This window comes from Chrysoperla carnea, chromosome 3, assembly GCF_905475395.1.
Source record: "Chrysoperla carnea chromosome 3, inChrCarn1.1, whole genome shotgun sequence".
NCBI lineage: Eukaryota > Metazoa > Arthropoda > Insecta > Neuroptera > Chrysopidae > Chrysoperla > Chrysoperla carnea.
The window spans coordinates 18,136,506-18,156,668 of NC_058339.1; the positions used below are offsets into that span (position 1 = coordinate 18,136,506).

Consider the following 20,163-nt stretch of genomic DNA (forward strand, 5'->3'; position numbering starts at 1 on the left):
GTCGGATATTCGTAAATTATTGACCAAATACCGCCTATTTTTTAAATTTATTAAAGTATTTTCTGTGAATTTTATTAACTACAATATTTCTGATATTGTTATATGTATTTTGATTGAATAATTTGTATTTGTACATGACATCGGCATGACACGGTGTGTCATGCCGATGTCGACTAGTGCTGCCGCGAGTGGCCGATAGTCGAGGTGACTACAGAGTGAAGTTAGTTATAATCATGGAGTTACTTGTGGTAATTATTTCATAGGAGATGCTCACATATGTTTACATTAACTTTTGTGAAAACTTTAAGTTAATTTTTGATAAATAAGTTATTAAAAAATATAAATTTAATTTTGTGAAAGTTTTATAATATTGAATATTTTTACCCCAAATAATGTCGACGAAAAAACGTAAAGTGGATAGTGAGTGCCGCGTTTTTCAAATTTATAAATATTTAAAAAAAATGAATCAGCACAAACATATTCGTGAATTCATTGAAAATGTTGAATTTTTTTCAAAGGTGTTACTAAGATATGCAATTATAAAGAATCCGGCCCGCGAAATCGTATGTCATGATGAATCCGGCCCACGGACAAAAAAAGGTTGGGCAACCCTGCTTTATATCTTTCTAGTATTATTTATTGGTACACATTTTTTTAATATCAAGTGATTTACAATGTCTCGTCAGCACTTAAAAATACATCACTATTCATAATATGTGTTCACTACATGACGTCTGCTTAGATACTTAAAGAAAAAACACCAAACGTATATGGATTGAATTGAAAATGAAAGTAAAAAAATGTTTACTGGAAAATGTGAATTTAACCTTTCAATGATATCGTTAATTTTAAAAACGTAACTGATATTGTAGCGCCTTTCTAGCTTCTGTGGTAGTAGGTAGAACGCACTTTCAGAAAAGTTTACAGAAAAGAAGCTTATATTGTGTAAATCTCCTTGGGTTTTTTTTACATATTTAATATAAGGGATTTCTCACAAATTTTACAATTTTTGTACGCTCGAGCAAGTTGTAAATGTAATAGGCTTAAAAACATTACAATATAAATTGATAGTACATAGTCCCAGAGGGGGAAAAAACATTAATAAAAAGGTCTTGTTAGCCTTCATAGATTTTTCTTTGAACATGTACTGCAGCTTACGCTGGAACGATCACTATTTCCATAGATAATTGATGTGTTTTATCCACTTTTCAAATTCTGTTTATTCAGTTTTTTTATTACCATTGAAAAACGGCTCAACGAATTCTGCTGAAAACTCTTTCAGCTCTTAAATTTGCGATTACTAGTCGAATAAGCCCAGTCACGTGTTGATTCCATAACTGATTCGCGAGATAATCGAGAATTCGAACAAACATACGCACATAAGTACACACACACACACTCGGACATCACATTGGAAAGGTTTGATTCGGATATTACGCCCTTGAAACCGCGAAAAAATGTAAAACTTGAGATTTTCAAAATCGGCCCCTATTACATTAACGTCCTCTGGGAAGTTAACAGCTACAAACGACAAAAAGAATAAAAAATTCATGGCTTAGTTAAATTACGTATAAACAAAGGGTACACATTTTCTAAACGTTTCGACAGTTGCAAACATCGCATCCTTTATTTCTAGGTATTGATTTCTTTTTTATATAAACAGCGAAAAAAAAAAATACAAAAACGCAAAATGTCGATTTACATGACTTCGACACTCGAGACACGGTTAAAACTCATTTTTCTTTTAAAAGAGTCCTACAAAAAGAGTATGAACAATTTTGTAGTAGAAAGTTGAATTAAATTTTTTTTTAATTATTTCTGTATCAGTTTATACAAATTTAATAAAAATGTAGTTTATTGTTCTAGATAAATAACAATTTTTTTGTTTTGTTATATTTTTGGTAATCGAAATTTTATATTTCATCAAAAAGATTTCAATACACATTAATAAATTCAACTAAAATATAAAAAAAAACACCACCCCAGCCGACACATAAAAACAATAACTTTTAATATATTTTTAATAACTGCTATTACATTATAAATATGATATACGTAACTATAATGATTTGATTTAAATTCACCGATATGGAAAATTTTTCTAAAATTATATATTTGAAACATATTGATTGGAAAGTAATTAATAAATACCAGCTGTGTGCGTTTTTTGTTTTATAATTTAGGTACGCAGAGAAAAAAAAATTGTAATTAGAAAGTCATTATTTAATGAATGTTATGTGTTATGTGTATATGCTTTTTTTTTGTTTTTGAAGAATTATTTTGCATTAATTATACGAAAATAATAATCTACATAGAATATCTTTAAAAAATGATTTATGATAACAATTAAGTTTTTTACCCTGCATGCATATGAAAGCCCTATTTCAAATGTGTATTTTTATTTAAGTTGTAAAACAATTAATTCTATAATGGAGAAAAATGGATGAAAATCGAAGTTTTGTAACTGTAGTAAAAAGATATTTTTATCTGCAGTTAAAAGATATTTTTATCTTACATAAAGATTTTTTCATATTTTTATTTCAAGAATATCTATATATTCTTATATATTCTCTAGACAAAGTGTTGCTCAAAAAATCGAAAAATTTTTTTGATTTCCAATTTTGGTGTAACGTACTTTGGAGATTCCTCCAAAATCCTTAAAAAAATTGCAAAAAATCGAAAAAATTTTTGTATTATCAATTTCGATAAAACTCAGTTTATAAGATAATTTTGACCCAAAAAGTACAAAAATGGGGTGCATTTGTTGATTGGTCGAATAGTTTTTGAGATATGGACTAAAATCAATCCAAATATTGCGATATCTCAGAAACTCTGCATCCAATCATTAAATTAACCAAATTTTTATACTTTTTGGATCAAAATTACCCCATCTATCGAGCTTCATTAAGTTTCAAAACAAAAATTTTTTTTGAAGGGGTACCCTTGAAAAAGTTTTATATGTTTTTTTTTTTGCGTCGGAGATACACTTTTAGTTTACAAATATCTAGCAATCAAAATACTAAAACATTGAATATTGTGGAAAATAAATTGTAATTTTTGGTTCATTTTTCTATAAAAATAGGTATGTCAATAACTATAAACGTCAGATTATGTTTTATTCAATAAAATAACAAAACGCATGTTTCATAATTTCTCTTATTTATATCTATAAATAAATAAACACAATAAACCTACGCATACAAACAACGCAACGTAAGTAAAATTATGTAATAATCTTGATGTTTCATGATTTGATTATCATTAATTTAATTTTCAAATCATTGTAGAACAGTTTGTTTCCTTTTAAATGAATAACCTAAGAATCACAGTTAAATTTAATTCGATAAACACAGTTTTACTTATATAGTCAAGTCGCCAAGTTCAAATTGGTGAAATATAGAAATAATGGTCTTAAAAATACGTGTGGCATTTCGTTGGATTCGGAATAATGTTAAGAAAAATGTTCCAGAAGAGTTTTTCAGAACTTATAAAATTTCAAGAGTTATAAACAATGTAGAGATGAAAACAAGTGAAATTTACAAAATTTAAAAAATCCCCGGCAAATGCGATTTATTTCTTGTAAATTGATTTTTGGAAACTTAGCTATAAAATATTCACAATCAAGTCGGTTCGACCGTTTAGGGACTACGATGCCACTGAGAAACACACAGACGCACAGAATAAACACTTTAAACTTATAACACTCCTTCTTAAATCATTATCAAACTGATGGTGAAGAACATCAGATGAGATGAAAAGGATATTTAGAGAGCTATCATTTTTTGGGACAAATTTTTGGAAATATTTTAATTGAAATTGAAATATTTGAGTTGACTTTGTTCTTTTGAATTATTGTTTTGAATTACCTAATTATTTTACCATTTCACTTTTCGAAATGAATTGAACCAGGTTTATTTGACCATTCATTTCCATTGTAATTATTTATATGTCATGCCTTTTCCAAACTGAATCGATTTTGAAGATTCGCCAATTTTTTAGTTTTTTTCGGGTTCGAAAACCTAAGCTCGCACATTCGCTAAGAACATTCTCCGTTAAATTACCTTTCAAATGAAACCAAGAAAATTAAATTCGGTTCATCCGCTCCGGCGCTACGATGCCACAGACAGGCCAACACTCAGATACACACACATAACTTATGACACCCCTTTTTTAGTTCGGGGGTTAATAAGGTAATTTGTTTTTAGCCAATATTTCATAAAATATTAATATTGAAAAAAACTCCCACTCCCAAAAGTCAATCTCCATTATTTATAATTTTAATTTAAAGCTGAAAATAGCTCTTTTTGTGTTAAAATTTCTTCTTCTAGTAATTTTTTCTGGACAATTTGAACTTGGGGACTAGACTAATAAATTTATGTTTAAATACGTACCTTTATACTATACAATATACATAAATACCAAGACGTCATATGTATTCCTCTACAACTCTACTTTATACTAAATATATTTAAAACAATTATATAAATTTAAAATAAACATCTGTATTTACAAATAATTATATTATTCTAACACACAAGTATAAACACTATATAGAAAATATAATAATTTTCACGATTGAAGTAAATATTATAAACATAATAATCTGTTTGACATATCAACCTTTGCTTTACTGTTGTGCTTTAAAAGCTCTTATAGTTATTATTTTGTTCATCAAAGTATAACTACCGTAAAATCATTCTAGGAGTACGTACTTCACAGTTTTCAACTACACTATTTAGTGCGATTTTATGCTTAAATAAGTCTTACTGAAAATACTTTTGAATTAAACATCAGTTTTTTGTTATGTATTAATAAATGCCATATATATTTGCCTGGTAAGACTAATTTAGGATTGTACTGAAAATTTGAATAAGTTAAAATAAAAAATAATGAATGTGAAAAAATTATACATGTATACCGGAAATGGAACTTCCGGCAAGATAGTATCTTCGAGTATCGGAAATAGAACTGGCAAGGTAGTACCTTCGAGTGAGCATATTTTGGGAAAATCAGGCTTATTCACCTACCCAGGTGAAAAATCGAAATATATATTTAATTTTTTTAAATGTAAAATATTGAAGATCTCATCAAGGCATACCCATTCTCATGGTCATTTAAAATACGTGTAAATTATATTCAGTCCATATAAAGTTAACATAACAGAAGTATATTCATTCGTTCGTTCATAATAATTAGTTATCTAATTATAACTTATTTACTGGAATAACATACGTATATGGCATTATATTATAGAGATACCGAATGTAGGTAGCGTCCATACTTTAGAACACTAGGATGTACAAAATCTCTATCATTTTGTAGTAAGATAGTTAATTTAATTTTTAGAATTTACTTTATTATGCAATTGTCATAGGGAACGAGAATTTATACTACTCTAAAACAACGACAGTTTGTGATAAGTTCGAGCGCAATTTATTTTTAACAATGCAATGTTAAGGAATGCAAGGAGTAATCAAGGACAACATAAAGACTTAGCCAACCTTAATAACACAGTTGATTAAGGCGTAAACAATTCCGTTCGCGGTATGACAAGGAAAGCGGTTTCGATTCCCGCTGTCACAAACAAAATTAATTTAATTAATAGTTGTGATGGACTGGCTTAGTGCATGGTATATGCATGAAGGAGGTGCACTCAGCCTCTGAAATTAATTGAGGAGCTGATAAATGAAATTATCAGCGGAAAGGTGTAAAATACATGGTATCATAATGGACTCTATAGTCTAAGTGTGTCCTTTGTGGGCAGCCAATATAACTTAACCTAACCTAACCTAACCTAAAAGTTAAAAACTTAACAAATTGTTGAAAACAAGAAAACCCTTTGTGCCCGACAAATTAACTTGGTAATATAAGACTAAAGTAAGAATGTAAAAATAAACGATAACTATTATTTACAATTTGTCTTGAATTATTGAGAAAAAAGGACATTAAAAAAAGTTGCTATAGTACCTTGTTATTAATTTATCAAGAAAATAAACTAGTTTGGCTAATTTGATTGGTTGAAAACGATGTAACTCAAAGCCAAGTTGATTAAGACACTGATTCCAGTAATGAACTATTTTTCGCACGCAAAATGAATGAGAAAAGTGACTCTGATCTCACGGATTTTTAGATAAAGGTTATATAAAAAGGTCTGTTTAAGAGACATTAGGAACTTGACACCGTTATTAAAATTTTTTAGTTTTATACAAATCATAGATATACATACCATGTTATGCAGTTATTTTATCTTAGAAGTATAACTAACTCATTAGTAAGGTGACAAAAGTATGTTTATTCATGTACTATGCGCTATGCTTACTAGTCAAGTTAATTTATTTTAAACATCAAACTAGCTGGACTTAATTAACTCGCAATGCAACAAGAAAAAAAGAAAAAAAAAGGTTTTTTTAAACCAGTTGACAGGATATTCTACTTTGTTTGGATATACGCTACTTAGTCATGTATAGTGAGTGCTTGTACTGTTAAGGGAATTAGAGAAATAAACAGAGCATCCCTTAGCTTATATGAATCTTTCTTTGCCTTATATTTATAATAGCAAATTGTCAAAACATGTCATGGAATTTGGTACATTAGTTCACATAGTTCTTACCGAAATACACTTTAAGTAGTTCTTACCGATCAACCCGAGCCTATATTCTTTTGACTGACATAACATTCAAAATAACTTTTGCCCAATGAAGCTGGTCAAAAGGGTTTTTGACTGATTTTTCAAGTTAAAAGTAGTTTTGACAATTTCGTTTCTTATTTTTAGAATTTTTAATTCAACAAGCTTAATAAATTGTTAGTTTTCAATAATTTTAATTTGATATTTAATATACATGTAAAAATGAGAACTAATCATAACCATAAAATTATCCACTGGAAGCGCTGTCGTCGATTTGATTCTCCCTACTCTACGGGTTTTTATAATTTACCTGATTATTTTGTGATAGTTATCAAATTGATGCGAAAAAATAATGACACCAGCTCCCTCATGTGTTCTTTATGCATGATTTAGCTTAATAATTAATTATTTACTTTAAAATTAGGTATACAAACAAATAATCTCAAATGAATCAAAAACACCTCTTATCATTTATCATTTTATTCCCACTTTTAAACACTAGGAATCTCAGGCTATATAGTCGCATCAATGAATGTTTTTACTCGGGAATCCTCAACAGCAGCTTCAATTTTGATGATATTTTTTGTTTCTTTTTGTATATCACTTAAAATCAGAATCATCTCAGAGGGGAGATATAATCTGAGTTAAAACGCAATGTTCCGACTTAATGATCGGCGTTCAGCTTATATCGCTTATGATCGAAGTTTGAAATTTCGAGATAACATTGATTGTATAATGGAGGGTGTTATAAAAAGAAAGAATTTTTCAAAATGCTTCTCCTAAGAGACTGAAATAGGGGATGAAAGTTTGAATGAAAATATTTACAAATCGTCATTTTTGAGTTCGCTACCGATTTTAAGAATTCTTTCACCTATAGAATGCTACATTATTAGCAAGTAACATGGGCTGTACTTTATTTTCAAAAAATACCAGGGTTCTGCACCAAAAGCAATTCCAAACTTCTATCTTGAGCGATTTAGGCTAAACGTCGATGTATCAGTCGGGATATTGCGTTTTCCCCTTCCAGATTATTGCCCCCTTCTGAAAGATTTCTAATTTTAAACAATATAAAAAGAAAATTTTTTTTTAAATCATCAAAATCGGAGCTATTATTGAGGACTTCCTAAGAATGGCTATTTTATGAATTCCTTTATGCGACTAATACAATTTCGATGATTTTAATAATCAAACAGATAAAAGTTAATAAATAAAAATAAATAAATATAAATATAGATACATATTTTAAACCAATAAAACCCAATTATAAATATACCTAACCTACGTATACAATCATGACAAAATATTAGATAAATTATGTATTACCATAAATTAAATGCCACAAATTATAATAGCAACTGTATTCTGAATAATAATAATAATAATAAAATATAAATTAATTATCTCAATTTATAAAATATTCATAATATTTTTTTTTTATTTGATACAGATATTAACTGGTAACAGTGATACCGCAACGGTGGTTACACATCGTTTAATGCCAACGGTGTTTGCTACACGTGTACGTGTTCTACCATACAGTGTTCACAGGCGGACAGTTTGTTTACGAACTGAAATTCGTGGATGTTTGCATGAAGGTAAATATCGAAAAACATATATTTATTTTGTTTATTGTTATTTTTTTAACATTGCCCTGTCGCTCATACACCCTTAATTGCTTCGAACTTTTATTTTTGTTAAATCTAAGTTATTTTTACTAAAACGATTTAAAAGATTTAGCTAGTTAAATCTAACCATGTGCTTTAAAACCTCACTTTATTTTCTTTTCTCAAAAATGGCCTCTTTAAGTTAATCCTGGTGTAGATTTCTCCCTTAGCAATTTCAAGCTGGTCCCTTATACAGTAGAATCTCGATAAGTTAAAGTCCAAGGGAAACACAAAATATTTTAAGTTATAGAGGTTTTAAGTTATCAAGTGTCTATGTTAGGTAAAGGTTAATATAGAGGTATGTACATGTTTCTATGTACCCTAGTTAATATAGAGGTATGTACATGTTTCTATATAGTTACTGAGGGCCTATACAGAGATTATTTATTTAAGTTATAGAGGTTGCGTCTTTTAAGTTATAGAGGTTTTGGGCTCTGATGGGAAGGGAACATAGTATTTTTTGAAGTAACAGAGGTTTTTATGTTACCGAGGTTTAAGTTATCGAGATTCTACTGTATTTGAATTACTGGCGCACATGGTGCTTATTTATTATTATTGAAAAAGCTTTGATACAAAAATAAAAAAAAACTATTCGCTATGGGAACTGATACTAGCGCTATCTGGTGGTAGAAAATAGAAGCTGTCTACGACAAGTCAAATTTCAACAGAAATAAGAGTACGAACGTGTCAAGAGTTCAACTAAATTATTTTTTTTAATTTACTCATTATCAAAATATAAATAAACAATTCAACCATAACCATGCATAAATTTGACTTGTCATAGACAGCTTCTATTTTCTGCCAGTAGACAGCGCTAGAATCAGTTCCCATGGCGAATAGAGACTCTACTTCCGTATTTATGACCATGAAACGAAAGTAGGCCGTGGGACAGAAAGGGTGCTTTGTTAAATGATTAATACATACCAAACTTATTTCTAAAACATGGCAACGTCATTTTTAGGATATCGGTCTGAAAAAACGCAGCAGGGAATTTATCGGACACTACGACCACTTGATAACATTAATAAGTTCCCCGGTCTAAAGCCATTCACTTTATTTTTTATCGAAAATAAGCCGATGCTTATACTCAAAACTCATATACTTGCTCGTTGAATGCCCGTGCTCTATGCGTTTAATTTCTTTTTTTTTAGTCCCATATAATCTGGTTCAAATACATTCAGACTGGGAATTTTATTTTGTTAAGATAACGGAATACAAGGCTATATTTAAACTTTTTTTTCTTCAAAAATCACTCATTTTGGTTATTTGCTCTGGAGAGTGCGGGTTGGTGAATCTGCACATTTCATAGATGTATACCAATTCCAACGTCACATAAACTCTATATAAACAAAAGTTATTAAATGTGTATATAGATGTTTTATCACGCTTACATTAAAATTTTTGATATAATCATTACAATAGTAGAAAGCTACCAATGTATTAGAAAGTAATAATTTTTCGTAAAGATCATTAGTGTCCATTATAACAGTAACCAAATGCAATCGATTTTATCAATTACAATTAAATAGTATTAAAACAGTAATAAACATTTATCCATTGATGCAATTTACTGAATTATAAAAGCATTTTAGAAACAAACATTAGGTAGGTATAGGTACAGTATGGTAGGTAGTATATATATGTAACTGGCAATAGATAAAAATCAGGTATATTAGATGTATCTATTGGATTTTCCAGCTTAGAGATACTCTATCTATCTTTCTAAGCATTTGTGAACAAATTTCAAAAATCAATAAAGTGACGTTGGAAACTTAAACTTCAAAATTAGAACAAGTGTTTACAAATTTAAAAAACCCCGACTAATTTTTTGAGTACGGAACCCTAAATGCGTACCTGAAACATAGCTAAGAACACTCTCCGTTAAATTTCCTTTCAAACGAAACCAAAACAATTAAAATCGGTTCATCCGTTTAGGTGCTACGATTCCACAGACAGACACACACACACACATAGCGGTCAAACTTATAACACCCCTTTTTTTTAGTTCGGGGATTAAAAACAGCCCTATTTACATGGTGGTATATGAACGAAGTGCTTTTAAAAATGATTCCACTTACATAAAAAGCTTTTATCAAGTTTATTTATAAAATCATACCAAAATTAAGAACTGTGCATTAAAATGAAAACTTTTTTGTAAATACACTGACTTTGATAGTCAATTTCTTCTAAGTCGTTCAGAGAATCGATATGAATTTTTCACAAAAGACGTACAAAGGGATGATTAATTGATAAATAAAATTGCAAATTTTGAGAATCATTTTCATTTTTTTGGTATCGAAATATCTTAAATCCAAGAATTTTGCAACACTGCAACATTGTCAAAGCAAAAATTATGACCTAAATCAAAGTGGTTATCGGTCAACGCGATTTTGTGTGTTTTTAGAAAATCAGCATTCTTAAAATTATTAACATAATTTAATTATTTATATATTTTTTATTTATTTAATAACATTTATGTTATTCCTTTAATATTGCTCAAGTGAAAGCTGTGATCAGTTAATTCTAAGGCTCTGTTGACTAATTCTGTGTTCATGCTAAGTTTTTGTAAAATTAGTTGCTTGGAAGTATAATTAAGTATATCTTTAACGGACAACTTTTTCTTGAAATCATTTTGCGTATCTATCTTACCTTAGAAGAAAGACTAGTGTAGTATCATTAAATAGTGGCTAAGGACTACCAGGACATATTGTATCTCATCGTCACAAAATTTTTCACGGTTTTTACCATTCTAATTGATACTACTATAACAGTAAATATAGCTATATCACTAAGAATGGTAAAACCTGTGCATATTTGAGTTGCAGAGTATACCTAGGTATATACTTTATCGGTAACATTTACATACATACAGTAATGTACTCTATCTATGTATAACTGATATATTCTAAACCAGTAATTATTCTAATTAACAATGCAAATAACAAAATTTAAATGTTTTCAAAACTGTTCAAATAATGTTTTACATGTATATTACATTTAAATTTTGTATAACAACGATATGTATACAGCTACAAATAGATGTAAGCTAACAAAGTGAGATGTATGTCATAGAATAGTCAACTTTATCGAACTAGAATATATAGAACAACTTCATCTTGATTGTATTTATCAATTGTTATGATCAATACATTGAACCTAGTTTTCTGCAAGTAAAATCTCATAAATAAAATCTCAGGCAGGTTACACAAATTCTAAAAATTATACACAGGCTTACAATGGCATAAATATTACACAGGGTATAAATATTAACGTCGTCATTACATCACTTATACTTTTTTTTAATAAGACTGCTCACGTCCTTGTCTCACACATACCCTGTACTATTGGGTTTACATTTTTAAAAGGTGTATTTGTTTATGCAGGTGGGTTAGGTTAGGTTAGATTCTAAGTTCTCAAATGTCTACCACCCACTTCGAGAAGCTATTATATTAATTCTATATAAATTAGCCTCACCGCTCCGCTACAGGCTTCCAGTGCCCAAAAGGTAAGTGTTATCGCCCAATTTGAGAAAGATCTAACCGTTAGGTCGTATTGGCTGTCCACAAGAGGCGCACCTAGACCATGACAACCCGAATTGACTGAAGAGCATAAGGAATGCAAATTTTGGGATAGCTAATCATATTACGGAAAGTACCAATGTCGTATTTCACAAGTTGGATGTAAATTAATAACACAAACCAACAAAAATTTAAAAATAAAACAATAAATAGGTAATAAATCACAGAAACTAAGTCTTTTAATTTAATCTCTCTCTAAGACATTTTTTACTTGCTTCCGTGGTATGTATACTATTTTTCTGCTCGACGAAAGCAAGCGGCAAGTTCGTTTAGCGCAGCAGGACGAAAGTTAACCCTTTCCCCACATTTAAAAATATAATTTTAAGAACATGGTTAATAGTGGAAAAAAGTTTTATTAAATTCATACCATCTTTGTAGAAATAAAATTTTGCGAATAAGAATTATTTTTATAAAAATAATGGAATTTGTGCTTTTTTAAAATGTTCAAATCATTTTCAAGAAATATATCTACTATTTAGTATGGTATTCTTTAAATAAGAAGACAGATGTCTAAAAATCTGTCTTAACTTTTACCACATTCTACGACATATATAGGGGAAAGCCGGTTATATCGTACCAGATTTGAGTTCACCTTCAGTATTTAGTTTGTTAATATACCTATAGGTATTTGTGACTGTACTTATCAAAGTGTTGTGTCTTGTCTATCTTATATTAAAAAATCAGCTTCTAAAGATTCAAATGGTACGATTTATACGTACGACATTATTTTGGAGATCATTTTAAAATTTTTGTTTGCTTTTCACTTTTTACACAATTTTCAAAACTTTTGATAATCAGAAGCGACTACTGTATCATTATTTAATGTTGATCGTCAAAAAAACATACGCTACTCGTATTTTATGGGAAATCAGGAAGTGGTACAATTGAATTAGCTGTAAGATATACCCAACTTTCCTCTATATAAGAGCAACTCTCACAAGATGCATATCTATTATAAAAAAAAAAAATAAAGAATGAAGCTATAATCTTAGACAATCTTTTTATAACAAGACAAATCTTAATAAAATAACAATACATTTTTCATATAATGTACATATAATATTTATATAATAAAGTTTTTTTTTTTTTTAATTGAATGACAATAGAAAAGAAATCATTTGACATCGTGGTTTTTCCTCAATATTGTGAAGAATGACTATTGTTAATGTTATTTCCTTTTATTAACTTTTTTCTTCTTGTGAAAATACTCAAGATTTATTACAATTTATTATTCATTTTCAATATGATTCTCTCATATGACTAATAATGATTTACATTTATTTTTTTTGTTAAATCTACCGTACACAAATAATATATGAACAATATAAAAAAAACTTTAAAGTTACTTATACTTGTTAATTAAAGTAGCTTTGCAAAGCAAATATCTTTTTCATATACATATAAATTCAAAATTAATTAATATATTTTCCCAGAAATACTAATCTGTAATAACAAATATTTAGTGATATCGAGAGAATCACTAATAGCAACTAATAGGCACATCATGAAAGTAGGCACATCAAAATCATATTATTTTATACTGATCAATATAGATAGCACTGCTCCCCATTCACAATCTAGAGTTACTCAATGAAGAGTTAGCATTGTTCGAATTCTCCCTTTAATAACTCTATCCCAATACCTCTTTCTCGAAGATTGCAAAGCTGACCACCACGTGGCACAATGATAGAGTTTAATCGCAAATTGGATCGAATGAGGGTTTTTTTTTTAAATTATTGGCATCGGCTTGTTAGTCCTAACCAATTATCCCTGGCTATTTGTGGGCTTATGCATCTTTGTGTAATGCACCAAAAGAGATTATAGCATCAAAAAAGGCATATTATATTCTTATATAATTGCTATTTACTAGATTAATTTCATTCTGGTGGAGAATTACTTAACTCTCTGTCGAAAATGAGGCATCTAACCTGTCACTATCTACCGACTAATAATAGCAATCCTCATGAAAGTTCATCTTGTATTTGATACTTACTCTTGATACTTAGGTACTCTGTTTCTGTATGACTTTTAAAATAATAAAATGTATTGTTCAATAAATTGAATAATATGAAGCAACTTTCATAAATAGATACATAGGCAATACCCATCCCATACATGCACGCAGTGGCGTACACAGAGTTTTTAGACAGGGTATGGTCCAGTCATTTAAGCTTAAATTAGGTAAGAATCTCGGAATTCGAGATACCCAGCTGTAAGTCTGTAAATAGTTGTATATTGACACTCTAAAAGTTGTCTCAAAACCTACATATGGTAGGGTGTCAGCAACTATTAAATTTCAAGGTCAAAGGTCACAAAAATCGGTTTTTTGCGCTTTTTTTGGAAATATCTCATTTTCTATGGGGTTTTTGCTATTTGTATTTATTATCAATATTGTAGAATACAAAATTCTCTACAAATTTTGTTTAAAAAAATTTTTTATACGGTGAACCGTTTTCGAGATAGAGGGCGGAGAGCGCGCGGTCACCGCATCACTTCAGGTCAACCGGTGCCTCCGGTCGAAAACGCGCCATATATAGTTAATGAACTATCAATAAATCAATGATTATAAATATTTGTCAATTTTTATTAACTATTATATTATATTTTATCATTTTTTTCCTAACTTATCCACTTTTTATTCAGTATTAATTTATTTAACAACACTTACCTGCCCATGTAATTGCAGAATTGTTAATGAAAATAAAGAATTATATTTGAATTTTAATCTAATTAATATTAATAACTTCTTACATGATGAAAAAAAAAAAAAAACAAATAAATTATGAATTAATCTTTTTATTAAAAAATATCATTGAATAAATTTTTTTTATTGAAAGTAAAAAAATGGAATAAAGGGTACAAAAACTACAATTTATAATTTTAAACATCTTCTTCCTCTCCATCGTCGTCTTCTGGCTGCTGGTAAATTTCAAACTGGTCTTCATTATCGTCTTCAACGACATTTGTCTCAAGTTCTTCCATGATTTCGGGATCAAAGGTTCCATCTTCGTTAATGTCGCTCTGATATGGTAGAGCATTGAGACAAGCTTGCCCATTACATTGGCCACAAGCTAAAGAGCATTGCAAGCCTGCTTTCTTGCATCCGCATCGCGAACCACAACCACTTTTGCAGTTGCAGAAAATTGTATTTAGCAAATCTTCTGGAGCAGGTGGTAAAATTGTCATGATAGGCTCCAGAAAATCATTTCGCATTGCCCAACCCCATACCTGGGGTTCCAAATCATGTTCTAACCAAGTTTGAACTTGATAATACACACGGTTGAAATGTTGATGAGCAGCTGCACTTGTTGGTGGAATATTTGAAAGCTGCACAGGTTTATTAAGTTTTGTAGACTTGACGTAATGCGTATAACGAAGATGATCGAGACTTTTCACAGATTTCGGAGCATTATAGACTGCCAATAAGGTTTGAGTTCCACTCTCTAATAATCTCTGGGCCGAACAATTTTCTTCCTCAAATTCTGCAGCTAGTTCATCCAAATTTGTCAGTTTCTCAAAAACTTTTAAAAATGATTTTTTTCCCTTTTTAAAAAGCGCAGAAGTTATGTCACAGCCACTTAATGCGTGCAGAAATAAAATATGTTTTTTGAAATGAGGATAATTATCAAAACTTTTAGTAGAGTATATCTCCGTTTTTACATTTCCTTTCCCAACTTTTTTAAAGAAAATTATTTTTTAATTTTAGTAAACGGTTATCAGTATTATTGAATAGATATAGATTTAATTTAATAATATAATAGTTAATAAAAATTGACAAATATTTATAATCATTGATTTATTGAAAGTTCATCAACTATATATGGCGCGTTTTCGACCGGAGGCACCGGTTGACCTGAAGTGATGTGGTGACCGCGCGCTCTCAGCCCTCTGTCTCGAAAACGGTTCACCGTATAAAAAATTTTTTTGAACAAAATTTGTAGAGAATTTTGTATTCTACAATATTGATAATAAATACAAATAGCAAAAAACCCATAGAAAATGAGATATTTCCAAAAAAAGCGCAAAAAACCGATTTTTGTGACCTTTGACCTTGAAATTTAATAGTTGCTTACACCCTACCATATGTAGGTTTTGAGACAACTTTTAGGGTGTCAATATACAACTATTTACAGACTTACAGCTGGGTATCTCGAATTCCGAGGTGAACTTACTATAATGACTGGACCAGTAGGCAGTAATCAAAAATATTGCATGTTGGTTTTGATTCATCGTCATGGTGAGTAAATAATGATGTAGGTGTTTGTAACCACAAATATCCATAGATTGACTGATCTTTAAAAATTATAATTAAATAATAGCAGCTAAAAAATGGTGGTGTGAGTATACGCACTTTTTCCAAAGTTGTGATACTTAAGAGAAAAACTATGAGCATTGGTGTAACCGGTATCGTTCAAGATGGTTTTATTGTTGGCAAAAAGTAAACAAGGGAAACAAAACAACCGATTGCTGTGTTTGCAACCTGCCAGCCAATAATATGAATCAGATCGTTTTGTGTTGAATTTACGGTTGACTTTATGTTTAATTTCTATTAATGGCAAATCCGGTGTACAAGGACCTTTCACGGTCACTTGCTTTTTGTCACCCAAAGATAGTTTTGAAAACGCATTTTTTTTCTATATACACACCATCAGAAATGTGCGTAGATCACTAATTTATATTTTATTTAATAATAAACGAAGCTACTTCATTAAATTTCGTAGATTCTCGACACTGTCTTAATTTTGTCTTTCTATGTGTTCTTATGTGTTGCTTTTTATTATCTTTATACGAACGCACGCACGTATAACTAAGAGTACACACATTTACACATTTAGGCAATAATAGTTCGTGTCTTTGCCTGGAGGAACTCAGCAGCGCAATGCGAAGTTACTTAAATTTCAATGTATGCCATATAGAATTATAGATGATACCCGTTAAGATGTGTTTATTGATAGTACTCGTAGATAAATAATATTAGATATCAGAACAAGATTACACATATTTGTCTTAATTATTTAGAGTAGGCAGTGTCTTTCTGTCTATATGTAATGTACGCCACTGCATGTATGTAGATAGACTATATACGCAGGTAAGTAGGTACTCGAGTTTATTATACATATGTGGTTCATATTATATTCAATAATATTATACAATGTACTCGTACATACAAACGTATATCGTCTCAGCAATAGTAGGCACATTGAAGTACCTACTACATGGATATCGAATAAAACCAATGAGCTAGAAGAATTTTGTAAATAATTGAAACATACATTGTGTTTAAAGAGATTTTTTTTATAAAAGGGAAAAATATTTTAGAATTTAAAAATAATAAGCGCAGTTACATTTATAAAACTACCGAAAATTTTTTTGATTTTTTGCATAAATTCAAGTTTTTAGGTAGTCCAACTTTTTAAAGAAGAGAACTTCTACTAAAGGATGTATGAGCATGACAATAATGTTTGATTTAAAGGCTCAAAATTTGTTTGTAGGTAGGTCTTTACTCACAGAATATGTGGTTAATTTCAGCTTAGGTAACCGTGCAAATTTTTAAGAAAAAAGTCATTGAAAATCGATATAAAGTACATTGGCTCTTATGGAGGAATCTCAAAAAACGACATATTTTGGAAGTTTTTGATAATTTTCATTTGGAATGAATGAAAACAAATTTAAAAATAACTTTTTAATAGAAAGTAAACATATTAGCAATGAATTAGAAAAAAAAAAACTAAGTGTCACCGTCCATATAAGGGATGTAAGAGCAGGGTAGATTAATGGTTGAAATTATTTTTATCTTATTTTCAACTTTAATGATGAATTTTGTTATAACTTCATGAATGTAAACGAAAAATAAGAATAAAATTTTTCGATATGTGTCTTGGTTTTCGAAATATCGAAAGCTAAATAATTAAACAAAATTTTCAATTTTCGATATTTTGAAAAATAAGCCAGATATCGAAAAATTTTATTCTTACTTTTCGTCTTATATCGTTAAGTAATAATATAAATTTATCATCAAAATTGAAAATATCTATTTTTAAATTTGTGCCCCCACTACCATGCTCATACATCCTTAAGGTAATATATAGATAAGGTATTTTAATCCTTAAAACAACTTCACCGCCACAAGTGTGTGCAGCATACTAACTGTCTGTCAACTATTAATTAGCGACTAAAAAAATTAACATTAGATTGATAAACGTATATTCTAACATTCGAATATAAAATAATAATAATAATAATAATAATAATAATAATAATAATAATAATATATTCGAATTTTACGTCAAAAAATTAATAGGCTTCATTGTGTAGTTGATAAAACACAATTTATCATCGAAATATCTGATAATTGTAAATTATCAGAAATTCAAAAATAAGGACTGTATTATCTTTGTGTTGGGCTGTATTTGTTTCGTCCTCTGATTGGGAAGTAGATAAAAGAGCAATTAATTCTTTAGTACCTTTATTAAATGCAAGCTCTGATTGTACAGATGCAATTAAAAGCAGAAGAAGATTTCACTAGCTTTGGAAAATTATTATTGCATCTCCAGAATGTTCATCACATGTCAAAAGGATAATTTTTCTAGCGACAAAAGTGTCCGTTTCGAAATTTAAAATATCATAATGTTAAAAAATTTTTAATGAATTAATGCCTTTTATAAACTATTTTATTAAGCTTAAAACTCATACATAGTATGTTGTTGTTATGTCATTGAAACAATCTGTAGGATTTTCACTAGATTTGTAGAACAATATTAAGCTATCTCTTGTGAGTGTGTATGCATACGATAGGATATAGGTATTATAAACTAAATGAGAGACTATGAGAACATTTATGCATGTGCACTTGATAATTACATTATCTAAGTATGTATTTATACGATTAGAGCTATATTTTTTGTAATAGTGCAGGAGCTGACTCAGGCACGTGCGCAGTAATTATCCATGGGAAGGGTTTAAACTTTTGTGGGCCATTTTAGGTTATAAAGTCAATAAGAACAAGAAATTCTTTTTTCGAGTAAGAGAACATTTAATTAAGTCAAAATGTTCATTAGTCGCGGTTGCGAAAATTGCCAGGACGCGAAGCATTTGGTAGACATTCGGAAACGCATCTTTATTGCAAATATGATTCGAGTGAATTTTTGGCACCCCACCCGACAAGGTGTTTTCGCCAAAGTTTAACTTTGTCGGCTCAGATGTCACGGGAATCATCGTGCAAAATCTAGTTCACAAAGTCGAGTAAGAGCTTTCATCAAAATTTTTCATTTTGTTGAGAAAGAAACAAGATGAATCAAAAATTTATCTATAATCTTCAACTGAATCAGTCTGTATATTCGAGCGTGGAGTTTGTTATGACGAGAACCTTGCTGCAATTTTATGTCGTATTCGTCGCAGATATCGTTTATAATTCTGATAATTTTCCTGAACTCTCCTCCACCGTTTCCTTTTCTCTAAATCCAAACATGTTTCGCAGCACCAGCCTGTTCGATAACTTCGTCAAGATCCAGGTTTTCTGTTTGAAGTACTCGACTCAAAAACAAAGTCAAACAGTGCAAATATGCATGGGTATGGATATTTAATTCGTCAGTGGAAATGCGCCTCTTAAATGGGTGCATTTACAGAACTATATTGTTAATTCCAATTATTTGGACAGATTCTCAATGGGAGGGGTTTTAACCCCCAAAAACCTTCCCGTTCGGACCTGAGCTGAGCTTATAAAATTGTCAATGAAATAAATGATCGAAAAAAACTTTTCATTTTGATTTAATAATCTCAATTTTTTTGGCCTACATAACACCCAAAAATGTATTTATTTTTTTGTCCACGCAGTAATTTAATCCTTTTTGTATACGAAAAATGAATTAGTTGGAATATTTTTGGATGAACTTTTATTAAATTACAAAATTTACATTGGTTTTCCCGACCTGCGTATCACGTATGTCATAATTTTTCACAAATTGAATGACTGACCCTCGTAAAAGTATACTTTTATGCGATGAATCAAGTTAATGTAACCGGCCATCATTTTACACAAAGTTTTATGAGTCAGCTCCTGCAGTATAACTATTATAGCTGTATTTTTTATATGTATATAATTATAACCTTTTACAGTTTTATAAACAGGGATAATAATTATGTACTAATTATAAAGCGCTTCACTTTTAAGCAGAACATTCTATTTCATCGCTCATTTTTACCTCTACACAAAGATTATAAAATAGTATAGTATAATATACTTTGTTTTTCAATTTAATGAAAGCTCCACATAATATGTTTGATACGCACAGCTGAA

General features: G+C 29.7%; 1 protein-coding gene across 1 annotated transcript in view; it reads left to right on the forward strand.

Annotated features, from left to right (window-relative positions):
- The window catches only part of LOC123295899 (discoidin domain-containing receptor 2-like), an 89,155-nt gene that overhangs the window by 53,867 nt on the left and 15,125 nt on the right, over positions 1-20,163 (forward strand). The window contains exon 3 of the mRNA XM_044877361.1: positions 8,073-8,220. Coding sequence (XP_044733296.1) covers positions 8,073-8,220 — 148 coding nt within the window. The remainder of the gene's footprint in view (positions 1-8,072; positions 8,221-20,163) is intronic.